The 14,282-nt window shown below is 27.1% G+C and overlaps 1 protein-coding gene across 4 annotated transcripts in view; it reads left to right on the top strand.

Moving 5' to 3' along the window:
* LOC118198397 (spermatogenesis-associated protein 20) overlaps positions 1 to 14,282 on the top strand; it is a 99,907-nt gene that overhangs the window by 84,205 nt on the left and 1,420 nt on the right. For all 4 annotated transcript variants that reach the window (XM_085817037.1, XM_085817039.1, XM_085817038.1 and 1 more), the window contains exon 14: positions 5,378 to 5,644. In XM_085817037.1, the coding sequence (XP_085673163.1) occupies positions 5,378 to 5,644 (267 nt within the window). The remainder of the gene's footprint in view (positions 1 to 5,377; positions 5,645 to 14,282) is intronic.

The raw sequence follows: 14,282 nt of genomic DNA, 5'->3' as shown, positions 1-14,282 counted from the left end.
CCGGTCGTTTGTGGGTCTTTATGACATGGAAGGCGCTAACTTTATTTAAAATGATTGTCAGAAATACCAAAATGTTTCGAAAAGTTGGATGCTTTTTAATATAATTGCAGAATGCCTAAAGAAAAAGAGCAAGAGTGAAGCAGAATGCCTGAAGAAAAAGAGAAGAAAAAATAAATTTTTGCGTAAAATTTAGTATTTCTACTTTTTTTTTTAAAATTTAAATCTTTTTAATCTTATGATATTTGATGCTTGCAATTTCAAAAATAAAATATTTGACTAAAATATATGAATAACATTTTAAGAAACCAAATGTAGGATAAAATTGTGTAAAGCAATGGGCACAATGGTAAAACTGTTTAAAGCAGTGTATGCAAGTCATCCTAAGTTAAAATGTCGGTTGTACATCTCTCTTATTTATATATTTCTTTTCTGAATGGAACATTGAAAGTTGTGTTAACTGTGCTTTACTGTATTTTCTCTTTTAATATATGCATATATATATCTCTTTTCAAATGCATCATAGTCTGGGTCACAAAGATTCTTCCGAAAGAAACATAATTCAAATAAATAAAATCAAATTCTGGAAAATTTATATTAATAAATATATTTAAAATGCTCAGTTCGAATGAATAAATAGAAAATTTTAAATAATTATCTGAAGAGACAATTCAACATTAAAAATTAAAATAAAAGTCTAAAAATATAGTAGTATAAAGAAAACTATTTGAAAAAAAAATAAACGATGCACCTTTGATTTAAACTACGCAGTTCGAATGAGTAAATAGAAATTTTTAAGACAGTTATTTGAAAGAAACCATGCAATTTAAACAGTTAAAATGAAATTCAAAAAAGAAAAAAATTGCTAAAAATTAATAACAATTATAATTAAAAATATAAGATAAAGAACATTATTTGAAGGAAGGAATGATTGAGTCTTTTCTTCCTCTCACGCACTATGTAAAAATGGAAAGGAAAATAGGTTGCCACATATTAAGAAGTTCGCCAAGTGAATTAATTTTGGTGCAAACTGAATGAAAAGCCCGACATAACTTGTTGAATTTCTCCGTAAATTTTGCACCAAATTTTACAAAATTTAATATTTAGGCATAATTTGAGTCGTAGAGTCGAAATATGTAAAAAAATTGGTATGGCAGACATGTTTGTTTTTGGTGCCAATCTAGAGAAAGTAAGCTTCGCAATAACAAAGATGACACTTTCTTTTATTATTGCAACTTAAATCATGCTAAATCCATTCTGGAATTTGTTCAAGGAAATAAGTGTTTAAGATTTACTTTATAATTTTCAATACAGATATTTTGAGTTTGTATGTATTTTTGCCTTGTTGTGAAGTGAAAACTGAATTAATTGAATGAGAAATACTGAATCGTCTGTGAAAAACTGTTTCTTTTTGCTGTTGTTTGCTTAATTTCTTTTATACATCGATCTACATTTATTATAGGATCTGAATAAAACATGTGGCAACGATTAGATAATTCATAAGATGATATAAATTTTGTACATTCTGAGTTAAAAAATGATAAAATGTAACCCTGTTAAGTGAACCTAGGGCCACAATGTCACTATGGCAAATAAATATAGTAATTTTACAGAGTGCATTTATTCTATCGTGGTTTATGCGCTATCGATGAAGTAAATTTAATTCCTTCCAATAAGTTTAAATGAAATGCATAAAAAAATGTGTATAATTTAATATTCCATACAAGGAAGTTGTGGTGTACACATCAGATTTTTTTTAACAGTATAACCAAATACAGTGACTTAAAATTATCATTTGTACAGTTTCACGTTGATATCAGATCAGATTTGAGGTAAGTTTTTTCCCTGTCACAGTTTACTTGACAGCTACAATTACCGTATTTGCTGGTGTATAAGACACACTTTTTTCTTTGAAAACAGATCTGGAAAACGGGATGCGTCTTGTACATCGATACTGCATCTTATACGTCGATACTCAGTTTTTTATTACCTTCATTCCTCTATTCAGAGTTATACGATTTTTTTTTTTTTTTTCTTATTTCCTTGCGGAGTATGGGAATATTATAGTTATGTCGAGTTTAGTGAATGCATATGCGCTGTCATCGACGTCATAGCTGGGTTCGTTTAAGCTTTGCAGTTTTTTTGAACGACTTTTAAGTGTGTGAAATTTCCACTATTCAATTTTCTGAAATATATTGGTAGGTTATGGCTCAAAAACAACATCAGCATTGTTATAACATATCATACAAGCTATGTGTGATTGTGTATGCTAAAGAACATGGAAACGGTTGCAGAGAGATATTTTGGGCCAACTAAGAAAATGATAAGAACTTGGTGGAATCAGGAAAAAGATCTAAAAAAAGCAACCCAACTCATAGACTGGGTATTTGCAAAAAGTATTACTTTGTATTTGCATTTCTTTATATTTAAAATACTGTAAATTCATTTTAATTATCCGTAATAAAATTTTTCCTTCAAAAATGTGTATAATAAAAGGAGGTGCATTTTATAGTGCAGGTGAGTCTTATATGCAGGCAAATACAGTACATCTGCAGTGGATTGCAGTCAGAAAGTAATGAAGTGTACTCTGTTTTTGAAATTACACTTTTCCATTAAAATTTCTTTTCTTTCTCTGACACTGTTTCTAGTAGTCTTTCTGTTCTCAATTAGTGATGATTTAACTGTTTTACTTTTTGTCATCGATTTATTGGGAGAGGAATATAGTCTTTGTTTTTATCATCTCTTTATTGTGCATTATACCATATATTCAGGGCCTTAAATTCAGTCGTAGGTTGTATGAGCTGTTTTGTAATTTTTGAATGAAATTGTAAATCAAGCCAAAGTCCCAAATAAGATAAGGTCCACAGTTGTATTTTATTATTTAACTATTCATCATTAATATAATAATTTATTAAATTTTTATTTAGTATTATAATTATTATTTACAAAGAGAGCTTACACATTTTTTGAACAAATTTGCTAAGACATTTTTTAAAAAGCAAATGTTTTGAAATAAAAATTTCTGGCAACAGCTTATTATTTGGAATGCGGATTATCATGTGCTACTTTTAAATTTATTCTTCTTTCAAAATATCACATGTAAACAAGCTGTGGTCTGAAAAATATGTTTTTGCACTTTCCAAAGTAAAATATTCTTATTCTGTAATTCAGAAACATTATCAAATGCATGGTATTAAAATTTTTAAGGGCAAAATAAGCAATGTTATTAATCAGAAAGGGGAAAACTATCCATCATAATTCTACATGGGAGGAAGACTCCAATCAAATACCTAGAAAATGTACATATTGTTTCTAATGTTTCTAAAGTTAAATCTTTGGTAACAAGGAAAAATCCACTGATGCAGAAACCAATTGCAAAGTCTTTTAAACATATCTGTAGCAACAATAAATAAAATAATAAACCCAAATTTACAACTTAAAGAAGCTGAACACAGAACAATTTGTATAACTCTACGTGAAAACTGCTCAGCAGGCGATAAATGAAATACATTGTGATCTTTGATGAAGCATGGGTTTACCTAAATGACTGCAACAATAAAAGGTGTGTTTACTATTGAAAAAAATGAGGAAAAAACCTGGTTCCATCAATGCCAAAAATGTTTCAAGAAGGGCTTTATGATTGTCACAGGATTCTCTCACAATGGAAAATTAAAAATCAGAAGAGTGGGAAAAAATATTAAAATCAACTTAATACACTACAAGAAAAAGTTTTACATCTGATATTTACAGAAGAAATTATGTATCTTTAACCCAATAACTTTCAAGGACCAATAACTTTCAATAACTTGTTCATCAAGGCAAAGCAACAAGTCATACTTTAAAAAGTACCACTTCATTCCTTGAAATGACAAAGACTGATGCAGTTATTGCATGTATAACTTCTCAATGTATTCCTGCCTAGTGCATGACATTTCACCTATGGACTACTGAGCCTTTGATCTCTTGAAAAGAGCTCTTTCTAAATGCAAATCGCCCAGGTTGATGGACTTTGGAGAGTAGTCTAAGAGGAATAGAAATAAGTACCCCAGGCAATTTAAGGGAAAACTGTCTTAAAAGGGAAATAATAATGCAGACATTTAGCCCAGAAAAAAGGCTACGAGATCGAATATTTAAAAATCTGTACTGTTTACATTTTAAATATTAATTAAACAGCCCCAAAACTTGATTAAAATTGTGTAAAACACACTCTGTATTTTATTACTTTATTTTGTCCTTTTTCCGAGTGATTTTCATTAGGACTTCAGCATTTCTAATTTTAGAAATTAAGCTGTGATTGACTCAGGAATTATTTTGAAAAGTCGCAAAACTGAGAAATGAAAATTTATGTCGTATACGTAGATATATTAAAATCACATCAGACTGCATTAGCTTAAATAGTCAGCTTCTGTTGATGACCTACTCACTTTGTGAGTTGGAACTTAAATAGTGTTCTATTTTGCCTTTCCCTCCTTCCACCTAATGTCTTCTGTCCTTACTTTCTGTCCTTACTTTGTTTTGTGTTGTATTCATCTGCAATTTGTAGCCATAGAGGAAGGAGGATAGAAGCAAAGAGATACAAACAAAAGAGTAAGTAAGATATCGTATAAGTTCCACTCACTAAAAATAGGCCATTCATGAAAGCTGTAATAGAACTGTGTATAAACTAATGCAGTTTTGAGTATAATTTTCATTGTTCAATTTGCTTTTTGTATTCTTTGTACGAGACAGTTAAATATCTTTATTAGATTCAGAGATATGCTATATATTCTTACATGCTAAATTATTTGTTAATAAAATTCTAGTGTATGCCTGATTTGACAGATTTCTATAATTGCAAATTGCAGTCTTTTATTTCTCACCACACTCACTTTTATTTTAGTATAGTATTTTGCTATATGTCAGTACTTTTATAATAGATAATTAACATCAAAGAACTGTATATTTTTCTAACGAATGATTTTTTGGTTAAAATATTGTTAATATATCAAAACTATTTATTTTCTAATTTATCTATTGTTTGTTTTTTGTTTGTCAATATGAAATTAAGCTTTTGTGCCATACAAGCAGTAAAACCTCAATTACGTGATGTACTGATAAGCAATATATTTGTTAAAAATGTAATTATAATTTATATGCATTAGTTTTTATTTCTAATTTTGAGTACAGAGAAACTGCATTTTATTTAAATTTTGTTGGTTAATTTTGCATCATACTTATTATTAAAAATATAGTCCACGTTATATATAATTGGACAAAATTTAAAAAAAAAAAAAGCTAATCATTATTATTGGTAAAACTAATTATTAAGATTGTTTGGTTATTGTAAGAATATTTATCTGTGCTTCATTTATAAAATAATAAAGAAATAATACACTTTTAGGTTATTGTAACTGGGAACAGAGATTGTGAAGATACGCAGAATTTATTGAAACAAGTTCACCAGCATTTTCTTCCATTTAAAGTGCTTTTACTTGCTAATAAAGATTCAAAAGATTTATTATCTGAAAGACTTAAGGCACTGGAACAGCTAAATGGATCTGAATTATCAGATTCTGTTGCATTCGTGTGCCAGAAAAATTCATGTTCGCTTCCTGTGTTTTCTCCCAAAGAGTTAGAAAAATTACTACTTGGTTCACTACAGCAATCTGTAAGTTAAAAAAAAATTACATATGAGCTTTGGAATGTGACCTTTAAAACCTTTATGGTTTTTGCTTTTTTTTTTTTTTTTTTTTTTTTTTTTTTTAAACCATTGCAGCATCTAAAACTGTTATTCTGAATTTTAATTAATGACTAAGTTTGCAAAGTTAAATTTTTTCTAACCTAGGTATCATTTAAGGAGCTTTAGTTTATGAAAATAGTAGCCAATACTGGTTACTGAATTTTTTATGTAACTTCCATTACATGTTCATTTAATTTATTTATGGATTTTATCCATATGATTTATAAATATACACATTATGCAGGTTAAATTGTAACAGCATATATGCTCTTACGTTTCAGAAGTTGTGCAATAAACTGAATTAAATTGTTTTACATATTCATATATTATTATTGAATTCTGCATATAATGTGATATATATTGTTAAATTCTGAAGTAGAATATTTGAGATGTTGAATTCTGAATCAAGTGATCAGAGAGGTTTTTGAATTTATAACACTTTGAAAAGAGTTCATGGAGATATATTTATTCTGATAATAATTTTGCATTATGATGAGTTATATTATGCAATGCATGAATTTGTACATTTGATCTACATTATCAGTTATTTCTTATAGCAACAACATTTAGTTGAAGTTAATGTTGATTTGCAGTGTATATTTTGTGCTTGGATGCAAGTGTGAAAGTTTCCTTGTTTTGAACATTGTGTGCATATGCTATATGCTTATAAATATTCGATTATTGAATCTTTTATAAAAAGTGTTAGATTTGTATTTCTCTCCAGGGAAGAAGAGGAAATTTGATTATTGTTGATAGACTTGAATTCTGTAAAAAATTTTTGAATCGTGAATTAAATGATAAGCTCTAAAATAAGTTAAGTGGTTTCATTTTCTTTTACAAATATTATTCTTAGGAAATTAGGTACAGTAAGAATAAATAAATGCTTACAGAGAAAATTTACTATGCATTTTTAAAGATGTTATCAATGGAATGTTTCTATCTCTGTAGCATAAAAAATTCATAGGAAAGTGTTTTCTTTTTTAACTGAGCAAGAAGATTTAGGTACTCTAAAATAAAACTATGATTGTTTCTCTGTTATCTCATCAATTCAATGTAAAATTATAAAATTAAATGTAAAAATAGAGTAAAATAACATATTTTCTCAAATTTACATTAAAAAATTCACGGAAAAATTATTTTTGAGACATGAGAAAGAAAATTAAATATACTTGTAGTAATCCCTCATTAGCTAAGGGATTATATTTTTCTTTTGTTTCCTGTATAATGAAACCTCATGTAATGAGACTATGAGGGCATATTGAATAGTGAATTTAGTACAATTTTAGCTCTTCATGCAGAACTTAATTAATTTCAATTGAAATTACAACAATACATATTAACAGAGTATGTTTACTTATGAATAATAATAGGGGATAACAATGAAAATTAATTCAATAAAGTTATTAATCAATGTTTAGGCCATTAACAAACTGAAAACACTGTGATAGAACTTTGTTTCTTCTTCTTCTTTCCCCCCCTCCCTTCTTCTTCTTCTAAAGTCTGTGTAATTCTTTGTTAGACTGCAGTAAATTTGAATGCAACTTTTAAACTTCAGTTTTCTTTTCATGAGAGGATTCATTTGGAGAATGTGATCGGTTAACTGTACTCCCAAAGAAAACTTGCTTAACTGCTTCCATTTCTGTTTCAGCATTTATCAGTTCAGTACCATTTATTATTTCTTCACAACCATAATAAACTCTTCTATTTCCTCTAATTTCAGTCTTTATGTTCATAACACAAGATTCTCTCTTCTATAGTTGTTTCACTTACTACTTCAAAACATTCTGCAGTTTATGCTGTAGTTACTATATGAGTAATGTAGAATATTCTCATCACTTGTTTCTTTTGCAAATAATTTGCACCAACAAGCGTTTGTTATGGAAGGTTTAATTTAATGAGATAATCCATGATATTATAATTTTTCTGCATGTGTGACTGTCTGATTGATCTTCCTTAAAAAAAAAAAAAAAAAATTGAAAATTCTTTACATATAAACCTTTAAACATGTAAGCCTTAAAAACTTACTCCTTGATCTAATGGTTGTTTTTGATGGCAAAAATATAGCTTCAAACATACAGGGTAGACTAGAGTATTTTCAGCCAGCAAGAGGACATTGAAAAGTATGTTTTTAACCATAATTAATCCTACACTTAAGGAACAATAATTAACCAATTTCCAAACATTTCTTCTGTGACCCATGTTTATTTGTTAGCCAACCAAAGTACTATGAAGCAAAGTACTTGTTTTTACCCTTCAATGTTCTGAATTTAGTGGCTTATAAACAAGCAAAGACTTTGTTAGCTAGCATCTCATATTTATGCAAAACAGCAAGGTAAATCTGTCTTTGGCAGCTTTAAATCTACGATCTAGGCACAACATTTCAATTTTAGATAAGAAAGATCTCTACGGCTTATTTATAGAAATAAATAAGTAAATAAAATCTTAATAATAAGGTTTCAGATTTTAAATTACATCCAAAGGGATATTTTAAAATTTTTTTGTGTGATACCTTTATTTATTAAATATCATGTTCTATGTACTCAAACCATAAAATTCAGTTCAACAGTAATATTGAAAAGTAATTTTAAAATGAGCATGTCTTTGGAATTTCCGATACAGAGTCTCGTGTGTGGGATATAAAAATGCTCCCCCCTTTCAGTATTGCCATTGCTTGCTTTGAAATTGTTTAGTTTGTTAATCAAAAATTCGTTGAAGTCTTACAAAATATGAAATCGATAAAAAAACAAATTTCAAATTCCAAATTAGGGCTTCCATATGCCCATATTCTATGGAGATTATGTTATTCAAATTTTGATGGCTCTAGATACCATCATTTAATCACAATGCAAGAAACATGCATACATTCATGCAGATTCTTCATTAATTGATTTCTTTAAATATAATACAGGGCTGTAATATTTGGTGGCAACAATTTGAAAAGTGATTCACCATTTATAGTTTTCAACGCAAAATACCAAAACAAAATTAATAGTACTTCAGGGCAAATCGCCTCTTTAGACTAAGGGGAAAAAAAAAAAAAAAAAAAACACTCTTATCCATATTAAATATTAAGTCTTTTAGCTGCATATTTAAGTTTTATGTGCTCTGTGGTTAGCTGAGGCAAATTCCCTGACAAGCTTGAAGTTATAAAAGCAAAAATGATTTTTAAACTTTGCCAACCAGCTCTTACATGGGAGAAATAGAATGCTGTTGTTACTGTTACCACAATGATTGTTACTTGTCATTGGTATCCTGCAAATAGATGAATTTTTTTCACTTGAGGGTTGAAGTATCTTGGGTATCTGTCACTTATTCTAAAACACTGAAAAAGTTTGAAGAACAGAAATTAAACAAATGCATTTGCAAACAATTAAAATATGAAAATAAAACAATAAACAATGCAAGATTTTAGCACTAATTTGTATAGTCTACTTGAGATTTTTCTTGATTATAAATAAAAAATTTAACAAAAAAAGAGTAATGAGGGATTACTGCATTTAAACAAGACATAAAATTTGTGATTTTCCTTAAATGCAATGTATTTTATGTTCTTTTGATATTTAACTTAAATATTTTTTTAAAAATATTATTTTGCATCTTCGTTTCCTACTGAAGAAAAACATAAATTCATAAAGTAAAAGAATATTTAAGTGCATTAGTAGAATATATTTTATCTACAGTTTAAAGCAAAATAATGTAACAAATAAATGTATATATTAAGAGAGAGCTATATATAAATATATGAATATTTCTTTTCCCAATGCGAAACATGCGTTTATTATTAAAACCAATTTGTGAATTAAGTAACTAAGTATTTGTGAAGATCAGTATTCAGCTTCTAAACAGTGTGTCTTTTTTAAATTATTTTATAGAGTATATTAACGATAAAAAGAAAGGTATTCTAAAATATAAAGCTGAATATTATTGCATATAAATTATATAAAAATTTTCATCCTAAATACAAGAATCAGATTTTTAAAATGATGAACAGCATTAAATTTTCTGTGTAATGACAGAGTAAATTACCTCTGCAATGAAATGTTCAGATTGCTGAACATTTCTGTATTCTCATGAAACTATTTGCCAAAAGTATCCTGCCTGTTACTCATGTTTTTTCAAAACAACGTCCATTAGAAGCATTTCTAAGGAAAAAGTGCTGTTTTTTGGTTAGTCCTTTTTAAACTATACCTTATATAAATGTTCTTAAACAATTTCATCTGTAAATGTTATGTTTTAGCTAGAAAGTGCTTTTATTCTTCAGATGTATTTTTGAGATATAATTAGCAATAGATTTCCATTAATGTATAATAGTTAATTTTCCATTTATATAGAATAGTTGAAATATGTTATATGTTTAGTTTTCATGTATAAAAGTCTGTATATCATAATCTTTTCTACCTTTAAATGCCATTGCCTTTACCATGACTGATTATTATTTCACTCTTTCTTTTTACAAGTTCTATAAAAATATATATGTTCTGGATTATATTGTATAATTCATGTTTGTTTATGTGCTAAGAGTTTTTAATTTCAATACAAGAGTAGTTAAAATGATTGCATTAATATCAATTAAAAATCTGTTAATTATCATTAAAATATTTGAAAATGTATTGATATAAATATGTGTAGTGTATGCTATTGTGTTAATATCAATATATAAATATGTGTAATATATGCTATTATGTTAATATCATTATATATAATATGTATATGTTATTTTTTAAATTTTCAATGTTAATGACTTTTACATCTATAAATCGTTATTTTGTTGATTCTTATTCTTGAAACCACTTATGATTAAAAAAAAGTAGTAGAAAATATTTCTAGATCTATTGTAATGTAACTTTGTCATAATGTCTGAATAACTGTTGTAGCCTTTCATCAGATTTTGTTTTCTGCATCCAAAACTAATAGGTAAATAAAAATTCACTACTTTTATTGACCTCTCTTTTTTAAATAAAAGTATAAAAAATCTAGAAACTTCACCTGTATCAAATAATTGTATACTCATTATTAATCCTTATATAATGTATATAAAAGAAAGAGTAATAGTAATAATTATAATAGCTTTGAAAATTTCATTTATTAGAATTACATTATTATCATATTTCAAGTTGTTGCTATTGTTTCTCATTACTTAGTTGTGTTAAACATTGATTATATTTTTATTCTGACATTTTAACATTAAAAATATCAACCATGTCAGTGAATGGAAATCTTAATTTATTATCTTGAAATTATTCATTGTTACTGGATATGAATGTGATTTTTTTATCATATTTTCCTCTCAATAATTTGTTCCTAAATTTCCATTTTTTTATTATAATTCATTAATGTGGATATTTTATTTTGTTTAATAACTGTCAAAATATATATTGATATAATAGTATCTTTGTCTTATATACTGTTATATATTTTGTTAAAGCATTAATATATATAGTAGAATATATCTACCTGTAGTGCATTGACTACAAGGTCTTTTGACTTGGTGGCAAGGGTCCATTAATTGTCAGGTGAAAAGAAAGAATCATAATATTGTGCAATAAGAAAATGCTTGTTTTCATAGTTTGTCCTCATTTAAGAGAAAAATCTATAAGTTTAGAATATCTGGATTTTTTTTCATTTACTGTATTTGGTGATGGAAAGGGTAGTTAGCGGTGGACTGCAAAAAGAGAATAATGTTTATTAATGAAAAATATCAATTAAAAATGATATTTCTAGAAACACTGCATGTGATTCTTATGCATTCAATTTATTAAAAAAAAAGTGTATTTGTTATAAATAAATTGCACTAGGTTTCTCATGGTAAGCACTAGAGACTGTTTTAAGAAATTCCAAATTTACTAGTGTTCTGCCATATTTTTATTACTTGCTTTAAAAAAAAAATGACTAAGTTTCAAATTCTTTTAAATGTAAAATTTTTCAATCGCAAAATAATATGCTGATTTAGGAAATTCTTTAAAAATTAATAATGCTGATTAATTTTACTTCAGGATACATAAAATGGTCTTTCTGTATAGTGTTTCAGTGTATTAGAAAAATTGGTGTGAGGAAGTAAAATGTGAGAATCTGTATAGTATCCCACTGTAGTTGCAAGATTGTGTGTAGATTTGTTGTTGTGCATAGAATTTGGAATCTATAGCATTCAATTTATTTTAGGTAAGTTTTAATGTATTCTAATATTAGCTTTTACTGTATTCAAATATTAGCATTTACTGCTGATTTTTCATAACCTATTTTGCAACAGTATTTGATTTAGTACACCAGTATTTGTCTGCAGAAACATGTTTAGCTTGTATTGCAAATGTAACTCAGAACTTTTAGATATTCATTTCTGCTTTACCTTGGCTAAAAGCTTTATATATATATATTCTATTTAAATGTATTGTTAAGACTTCTGATTTTTCAGTTAGAAGATGTTATATTTCTTAATTAAACCCAAATCACATATTTTTGAACTTACTATATTTTCATTTTGATTCCAATTATGCATGTTGTTAAATTAATAGAGTAAGCTTGCTTATTTTCATTGTTTGCTTCATTTCCTGGCATTTTCGTGATGATTTTTTCGCATGCAGATAAGTGACTCACCCAAAGTATGAACTTTCATATTTTTTTCCTTGCAGTTCTGAGAGCTGATAAGAAGTGATTTGAGCTTTATCAGAAACAGCCATTGTACTTTAAAAAAAATTGGCGCTTTTAATTGCTTGAAATCTTTTAATCTCTTGAAAGAAACTTTATAATTACATGAGTTCATAAATATGACTAGTCCACTGAGCCAGCCACGTGTATTATACGGCTTTGCATTGGATATTCAATTCTGTGTCTCTCTTATGAATGATGATGAAATATGAGTGCTGAATTTTTTTAGAAACAAATAAGTAAATTTTATGCTGAGTTAAACATTATAGAGAACTTTCACAGAATGTTAATAATTTTTAATAATTTTAGAAATGCTTAGTTGAGATGTTTAATTTTTAAGAGAATAGAATATTGCCAGTTTTGGTGAAGATTTAAGTATAATAAATCCCAAGGAGTTTTTGAAAAATAGTCAGAAAATGGTCTCGGGTGACTAAATAAGAAAGCAAATTTCACAAAGATTTTTTATTTCTTCATTATTTATAGTCTTTTTATATTTTTTCTACAAAAGCAAAGGTAAGTGATTTGTAAAATTAAGAAATCTGAATATATATGTTTGTCTGAATATATATTAGTTTATACTGCTTTCTTATTATTAATTCTTTAACTTATTTGTTGCAGTTAACTATTTGTATTTCCCTAATTTCTAAATGTATTAATTCAACTCATGAAAATTAAATGGTAGATATGAAATTTTTCCCCAGATGAATCTTTGAATCTTGTGTAATATTTAATTATTTCCCTTATAATAGAAGTATTCTTATGTATTAAGTTATCCTTTATTATGTTTTCAGTTTTCCTTTTTATCCTTTGGTAGAATATCGAAACTTTGGTGTTAATGGGACTGCTCTGCTGTATATGTTTGTAGATCAGATAAATGAGTGAAGACATATTTTTGTCGGAGATTGTATAAGTAATACTATTCCTGTATGATAGTGCAGTTTTTTTCCTTATGCAGTTTTCTTAGTTATATTTTGTTTTCATTCATAGCATTTTAATTTTTATATATAAAGCGTAATTTGTATTTCTAGAAATAAATTATATTTGAGACTAACATTTCCAAAGATTTGTGTTAAATGTAAATTACAAAAAAAAAAAAAAAAAAAAAAAAAAAAATTGGATTCTGTGTTTGATTTCATGTACTTAAAAATAAATTCTAAAAATAAATAGGGCTTTGACCAGTCCTGTACTTCTAAAGAAAACAGCCATATGTTACTTTTTGTAAATCATATTTAAATTAAATGAACTAAATATAATAGCTTGTTAGATAAAAATAAAATCAATATAAATCATATTTGAATGAAGTGAACTAAATATAATAGCTTGTTAGATTATTATTATATGCTTGCAAAAATTCATTAAATGTTTTAAGGATATAAATTAATATCCTTAATTAATTATAGTAAACTGTATATACTCATTTTCTAAGTCCTCCAATGTTTGAGCTGGGTGGTCTTTAAGAAGAAATTCTTCCAGTTCTTAGCTATTAAATTCTTTCATTCTTTATGAACATAGTTTGACGTTGTTAATCGTACTACTTTTAAACCATTTAAACGACTTCTTAGAAACATTATCAGATGCTATGTACCCTCCCTAGGTTTTTATGGAGGATCTATTTTCTTCATTAAAACCAAAAAACATATTGTGTGTAGATGTACTTCATTGTGTTTCACTTCTATTTGTGATAACAGTGAAGTTATTTTAAGATGCAGTTGATAAATCCATAAGAACGTCAAATGCTAACTGTAGACACCAAACACATTCTTCTTGATTTAATCCTACTTTAATATCACAGAAAAACAGTACGGATAATGTTGTCGTGTCAACTCCATTTTTCCTTTTGCGTAAAATTTATTCTATGTTAAACTACTTGTAGTTGGCCAATAGAAAATTGTCTGCTAGGCTAAAATAGTTCATATTTTCAAAT

The sequence above is a fragment of the Stegodyphus dumicola genome, chromosome 5 (genome assembly GCF_044657685.1).
Source record: "Stegodyphus dumicola isolate Sdum_Otavi_A_Nest chromosome 5, ASM4465768v1".
Lineage (NCBI taxonomy): Eukaryota > Metazoa > Arthropoda > Arachnida > Araneae > Eresidae > Stegodyphus > Stegodyphus dumicola.
The sequence above is the reverse complement of the archived record's forward strand: the minus strand, read 5'-3'. Positions and strand labels throughout refer to the sequence as shown.